Source organism: Arachis hypogaea, chromosome 12 (assembly GCF_003086295.3).
Source record: "Arachis hypogaea cultivar Tifrunner chromosome 12, arahy.Tifrunner.gnm2.J5K5, whole genome shotgun sequence".
NCBI classification, from domain to species: domain Eukaryota; kingdom Viridiplantae; phylum Streptophyta; class Magnoliopsida; order Fabales; family Fabaceae; genus Arachis; species Arachis hypogaea.
The window spans coordinates 12,888,696-12,896,663 of NC_092047.1; the positions used below are offsets into that span (position 1 = coordinate 12,888,696).

The window sequence follows — 7,968 nt, forward strand, 5'->3', positions numbered from 1 at the left end:
ATTTTTACATTTATATTTTGTGTAACTAATATTTACTGATTTATTAGTTATATTCAAATCTCAATATATGTTTTATATAATAATGACATATAACAACCATGTCAATTGAATTTTTATTTCATTAGGTGCTATATTCTTATTGCTTAATGATTTTATTTATACAATTAAATGACAGTAATGATGAGTTCAAATCTTAAAATTGGATTCCATCAAAAATTAATTATATATCAATTGTATATAACTGTTACATTATTCACTTTATGCTATTAAATTTTATGTTATTGTTTTTTAATGTAGAAAATTAAACAGACAATTTACTATTATTGCACGAAGAATATCCATTGTCATACTATAAGTATTGCTAGAAACATTATGCTAAATGTATAATTCAATAACTATTATCTTATTGCTTTATTATCAAATTAAAGCATGTCCTACAAAACAAAATTCAAATATTCACATTTGACATGTATGACATTCATATATGTCGTCTTCTTCTCTACAATTATCAACTTTCAAGGTATATTTTTTTACTTTGAACTATTTTACTTTTACAATATATATTATTCAATATATGTTGCGACTTTATACCTATTCATTTTCTCAATTTATCTTATTCATGTCAGACCTTCACTATAAATTGTAAATATTCAATAACTAATTGCTTTGAGCGAGAAATTTATTAATAAGTTGTTGTGGGTTGGAAAAATTCCCAAGACAATTAACCATTATATCCTCGGATCATACAATCGATTCCGTCAATGGATATCTATCTCTGAACTTTTCAGTTCATATACAATCAAATGCTAAAATCGTTCTTAAGCGAAAAAATATCCCCCACACAACTATTTTGATTGAATGATGACTCTTATCACTAAATTATTTTTTGAATAAGTGTCGACATACACTACAACAATATAGATTATTTTTTAGGGTTATAATGTGTAAAAGAAAATTAAAATTTGTCAAAAAAATAAATTTTGACACTATTTTAACTATAAAAATATGTTAATAAAAATTTTGTCAAAAATAGTATTTTTAACATATAAGTGATTGTGAAAAAAATTTAAATCTTATTTTGATAAATATTGGCTGTCAAAAATAATTTGTTAGAAAATTTTGAGAATATATTTTCTGTGATACTTATTAATTGTCAAAAATACTATTTATTTTGACACTTATTGACTATAAAATATTTTCAACAAAAATTTTTAACAAAGAATGAAATGAGATCTTGAAACTAAAGAATAAATTAAGATTTTGAAGATAAAGAATGAGTAATATAATCTTAAACTGAGAGCAGTGTGATGTCAAAATTAACAGAGCCCAAAGAAGAAGAAAAATAGTGGAGTAAATTAAAAACAAATGAGTATCAAAATTGAGGAGTAATTTTCTGCGGTCAAATTATTCATCAAGAAAACATAGAAAATTTGACATTTGTGATATTTGTCAAAAATATATATTAATTTTGACATTTAATTATGGTGTTAAAAAATAAAATGTTAAAATAACTCTATTTTCTTGTAGTGATAATAACCCGACTAAGCTTGGGGGCTCACCATATATCATTATTCACTTATCTTTTAACCGAGTTATAACTCATTTTATTTTCTAAGCTTAGCCTGGATCATATGATCGGCGGACAAAGTTTGGGGGCTGTGATCCGTCACCTTATAACTCAGTCTTTATTATGCATTATGAGTTATTACACACCAAACGGTCATAACATGAATATCATTCATCAATTCTATGCCTATAAAAGCTAAAGAACCTTCTATATCTAATCTCAAGGAGCAACATGATAAGTTTTATAAATTTTATATCATGTCTTACATTCTATATTCATAGAATTATTACACACAACACATGATAACTTCTATTTCATGTATTACATTCTATATTCATAGAATTATTCTTATACCTCTTAAACACTTACTGATTTGAGCGTCAGAGTGTCTTTTGCAGATACCCACCCCCTTGTTCTTTCATTGCCGACGTATAACTCATCCCGACAAAAAACTTGAAGACATTCATCGACGGACGAGCTATACACCGGCCAAACTCACCAAGAACAATAATATATAATAAAAATTAACTTATTTGAATTATTTTTTTATTATTATTCATTCATTCAATAATTAAATACAACTAAGCACAACAAAATAACTTTTTATTTTCTTATTCATTGAGTCACATATATGATAAATAAATTGTATTAATTATTTTAAAATATATTTTAAATAAATTGTGCACGAAAAGAATAAAAAAGAAAAGAAAATATGCTAAAATGAAAAATATAATAGAAGTTACATTCGAAGAAGTATAATAAAATAGTTTAATATATTAAATTATTTAGTATTATTAATTATTATTGGCATTATATATTAGTTAAAAATATCTTAATTCTCTAGTTTGATCGCAGATCTATTATTTAAATATCTAATAAATTAATGAAATAAATTAATTGATACGCATAATTAACATAATTAATTTAGTTTAATTAATTAAAAAATAAATTAAAAAATACTTCTAATACAATAATTAAACAATATTTATATTATCTGTTTTATTTATAATTTTATTATATACTTTATAAATTAATTAATTAATTAACTCATATAATAAATTATAATTAATTAATATAAATTATAATAAATTATATAATATTTAAATATTTAATTTAATTAATTTATTATAATAAATTAAATTTAATAAATTAAAAAATAAATCAAAATCCACTTTCAAAAAATACATCACATCAATTCTATCGTTAAATATAAAATTTCGATTTTAATATAATAGAATAGATAATAGATAACTCAACCTATTTAGATAGAGACTTGGGGGACCGAAATTTTGGTTCGCTGAGTTTTTTAAAACCGCTTGAGTTATGATGATAACTATGGTGTAAATAGTTTCCTTTGTAACCATTTTAATTTTTAAATGCATACATTTAATTTTCAGTAGCCGACTCTACAATTTAATAATGGCCTTTTCTACATCTCATTATTTAAGCTTACCCTTATATTTTCATGTTTGATTCTTATTTAATTTTTCCTCGGGTAATGCTTTTTTTTTTTTTTTTGCTCAACTTATCGAAGGCGAAAATATTATTACATTACCTTGTTTGATTGAGAGAAGAAAATTCCAAATGCACGGAAAGAGAAAAGACATGCATGATATGAACTAGAAAAAGATCTACAATATAACAAGTTATACAAACAAGACCCTTTAGCAAATAACCCAGCAACATACATCAACATTAAAAAGACACTCCAAGTAAAATTAAAAGTTAAAACACACTACTAGTAGTTCATGACGATGATTTGTTTTGATTAAGGGTGGCTGCTGCGGCGAGGGATGCAGCGACACCACCAGGAGTAGTTTTCATGTCCGCCTTGTTTCTAATCTCGGCACCGATCACTCCCTCTGCGTCCTCTCTCGTCACCGCCTTATCCGACGGCAGCTTCTCCTTTGCATCCTGCATTATTATATATTACGTTCTATTTTCTATTATTAGAATGGAGATTGAATAAATATAAAACTAAAAATAAAAATACCTTACACTTATAAATTATATAAAAATTTTATCATTAAAAATATAAAATTTGTAATATATATATATATATATATATATATATATATATATATATATATATATATATATATATATATCAATATGATGATTAAATAATATTAAAAAAAGTATAAATGTCACACGTTGTTTAGAATTTTATTTTTATTTAAATTATATTTAGTTTTAAAAGTAGTAACATTGTAACAAGAAATTGATCTGACCATCCTACAAATAAATAATACTAATTAAATAATAGAAAAATATAGGCTACTAACATATTATTTGCCAACTTCTGCCAACTCTTATTTATAATTGTGTTTTATGGAAATGTGTTCGTTGATGTGTCTAATAATTAATATATTTTAAATGCATATATAAAGAGACACATCCAGAAAATATATCTATAAAGACATTTCTATTAAACACAGCTATAAAAAAGACATTTTTATTAGACACATCCACGAATATACTTCCATGAAACACAATTATAAATAAGAGTTGACAGAAGTTGGCAGATATGCTATTGGTAACGTAACGGAACCGTTAAATAATAATTTTTATAAGAGATTTTAATAGGGAATAAATTCTAAACATTGAAAAAAAAAATTGTTTTCCATGTTATAGATTTGCTCAAAAAATAAACAAAAATAAGTCACCGTTAAGACATCAGATAAGGTTGTCTTCTGAAAATCACCCATAGTCCTTAAATTCTTGGTGGCGGCAGACTGAGCTACGGCTGCCAAGCCGCCGGGTTGAATCTCATTCTTTCCGGTGGCTCTCATTTCCGCAGCTTGTATAGCTGCAGCGTCACTCTGATCCACTGGCTTGTCGCTGGCGGGAGCCAACGTCGTTGCTTCTAGAGCCTCCCCAATGGTTATAGCATCTTTATCTAGAGCCGAGCCAGGAGTTTTCATGGGCACATTTGGCTCCACAAATTCACCCACAACCTGTGTATTAATTCATAATTATTAGTCATTATCATCTATTTTTTATGACTAAGAATTAGTAATTAATTTTAATTTATCAAATAATAGTTTACAAAAATATTATACTACTAACAGAATTTATTATTTTTAATTATATTTTTAATTATTAATTAAATTTTTATAGTTTAATAATCTAAAAACATATTTATAACTCACACTTTTAACTAATTACCACTATAAAAGAAACCGATATTAACAGTAGTTATTTTTGCGTTTTACAGATGGCCGCTAAACAGAATACCAACTATTTAAAAACCAGCAATTTAAAAACTGCCCACCTTTAGAAGGCGGAAATTAGATTTTGCTAATATCTGCCTATATTGTAGTGTACGAAAAAAAAATTCTAATGATCTTTATTTATCCTTTTAATAATTTACATATTTACAAAGGTCAGTTAGCTAAAATTTATACTAAGGATATAATAACAGTCTAAAAAATATATATTAAAATTAATTATTAAAAATAACCACTAAAAAATAATAACCCACCTATCATTGTATAAAAATTTTCTATCAGCTTAAGTTGAAAAATATTATGATATAAAATATAATTATTTATCTATTTTATTTTATTAATTTAAATTTTAAAAAAATTGATGAAAATTTAAGTACAATCAATTTTATATGAAATTAATAATTAAGAGTTATTAGATAAAAATTTAATCAAATCAGTCAAATCATCTAACGTTTGTGTAACTAACTAAAAACATTGCTCTCAAACCTGTTCTCCCACGCTTTCCGTAATGACACGGTTGACGCCAATTTTACTCTCCAACACGCATATCCCTTGGTCCTTTGCCACGCTAGAGACGTCTCCACGGCCCACAAGACCCGCAGAGACATTGGTGACTGCAGCAGACTGCATGACGGAAGCCGGGCCACCTTTTTGGGTTTGTCCCAGTGCCTGGTTTTCCGTCGCTTGCATGAGTGCCGCGTCTTGCGGCATGATTGGTTCGGATGCCAAGTCCCCTGAGACATTAAAAATATCACCGTACTTGATCGGATCTTTGTGCTCTTGTCCTTCTTCTTGTGGTCTCCGAGGTGTTTGTTGTTGGCTCATGATGAAGAAGTTTGTGACAAGTTAGGAAGAGCTTTTTGGAATAGTTCAAGTGGGTATATCCTGGGATGATGTTGGTGGAGCTTATATATATAGGAAAAAACTCCTTGCTACTAGTAACTTCCTACGTAAATTAATAATAAATATAACACTATGTAATATGTAATATTAATGTATATATTTTATTTTTATTATGAGGTTCAATGTATGTATAATTATAGGATAATTTACTTATATAAAGTGATTATTGAAGTGGGATGTTATTAAATTATTCTAAATGTGATGCATTATAATTTTGTCTTCTTTATTTTTATCTTAACAAGTAAAACTTGTAGTTATGGTACGAAAAATAGATCAGAGAAGAAAAAATTGTAGTACATTCATATTTACGAAATTTTAATAATATTTATCTTTAGTCAATTTATATAAGTAAATTATCTATAATTATAAGAATAGTTATTAATCTAATTTGAGTTACAAACCAAGAATTTAGGATTATTGATCAAGATTACCTGAAGAAAATATGTAGTTTGTGAAATGTGAATATCCTCCTTGTTCTAGAGGATGGTGGTAGGTGCACAATATTTTAGATTTAGTTATTTAGGGTAAATTATATGGACAAACTAGTTGAGGATTAATATTATACAGATGTTTTAAAATTAAATTATGTTACATGCGTGTCTTATTTGTTATTCTATATAAATTGAATTATATGTGTTTTATTTAAGTTTTTTTAATATAAATCGAATAAAATAAACTCGATTTAGATTTAATTTATTATTATATAGGCCTTTTACTAACGCCATGATAAATTAAAACTATTGAATTCGATTGAAAATTTATAGTAAATCAAAACAAATGAATTTGATTTACAAAAAAATGTCTATGCTAAATTAAAATAACTGGTTTCGATTTATAAAAAAAATTGTCGTAGATAAATTGAATCAAATGATATTTTGGAGCTCTAACTTTAGTACATCGAAACAATTTGTTTCGAGATTTTTTTCTTTCATAAATTAAATTCAATTGTTTCAATTTACTATAGTTGTGTGTTGTCAAAAGTTATTACCTAGTAAATTAAATTTATTTGTATCAATTTATTATGTATCATACTAAATCAAGTCCAATTGATTCGATTTATATTAAAAACAGCCTAAATTAAGTTTAATTGATTTGATTTATGTAGAGAATGTAAAACGAAATACGCATGTAAATCTATTTAATTAATTAAAGACATATATGTAATATTCATCTTTAATTACTTTATTCATATAAGAGAAAGTATTGGGAATCAATATTAATTATGTACAATGTGTACAATAAATTAAAAAAAAAAAGGTAAAATTAAAATTAAAAATTAGATCATTAATTAATTATTTAATTTCAAATTTTAAAATTTAAAAATTAAGATTAGTATTTAAATTTATTCACACTATACACGGTTATTTCTAATCTTACTATAACTTTCAATACACGTCCAAAACTCATCGTCATCTTTTCCGGTTCTCACCTCGCGTCACTGAATTTCTTGCCGGCGAGGCCGCCGCATCCTCCCATCGACACCATCCTCACCTCCGCCAGTCAGCCCGATGCACCTTGCCCTCTGACGCTCAGCCTAACGTTGTTGTCGCTGTTTTCATGCCTCTCTTCTGAACCGGCTTCGCTTTCTCCTATTCTTTCAAGCCTCTTCTCACCGATGATACCACCATACTCTTCTTCTTCTTCGAATCCAAGCATGGTTAGATTCTTTCATGATTTGAGCCCTATGCGCCGCTTTTGTCATGACTAGTCCTTCAAAATTATGTTTCACCACAATAATAGTTTCTTCTGTTTATTCATCTTCTTCTATTTTAATGGACAATTTAGGATGGTCATTTTAGTAGGTATGCGGATGGTTATTTTATTTTTATGTAGATGATTATTTTGATTGGATTGAGTTTAGTTATATATAATTAAAATATGTTAGATGATCAATTTATTAGCTATGCGGATGATTATTTTTATCCTTAAGTGGATGGTTATTTTTATTAAGGGTGAGTGGCGTGTGACAAGCCAAGTAGCGACGGTGAAATGGGATGATTATTGATGAAGGTGGGGTGGGCGCCGGTTGAAAAAGAAGAGAGTATTGAAGGATTTCAAATGGTTATTTTTTTGAAATAATTACCTGTATTTTTTAAAAATTTGAAATTTGATGTGAAATAACTGAATAAGAGTTTTTAAATTTATTATTTCGTGGATAATTTTCGTTTTTAACTCATATTGGACTAAATAAACAGCCCATCATACACATTGTACAAATACCCCATTAGCTGAAAATGGATCCTCCACAGTTTTTTTAACACTTGAGGA

General features: G+C 26.8%; 1 protein-coding gene across 2 annotated transcripts; it reads right to left on the bottom strand.

Annotated features, from left to right (window-relative positions):
* Positions 1 to 3,152: 3,152 nt before the first annotated feature.
* LOC112726898 (late embryogenesis abundant protein D-34) lies at positions 3,153 to 5,711 on the bottom strand. 2 transcript variants are annotated; one of them, XM_025776453.2, is made up of 3 exons: positions 5,284 to 5,711; positions 4,234 to 4,524; positions 3,153 to 3,503 (listed from the first exon to the last, which is right to left on the bottom strand). In XM_025776453.2, exons 1-3 carry the CDS (start codon positions 5,620 to 5,622, stop codon positions 3,453 to 3,455), a joined length of 681 nt encoding a protein of 226 aa, XP_025632238.1. In that variant the 5' UTR covers positions 5,623 to 5,711; the 3' UTR covers positions 3,153 to 3,452. The 2 variants fall into 2 exon arrangements, with proteins under 2 accessions (XP_025632238.1, XP_025632237.1); XM_025776452.2 differs by having other exon boundaries at positions 3,153 to 3,481; positions 5,284 to 5,702.
* Between the last annotated feature and the right edge of the window lie 2,257 nt (positions 5,712 to 7,968).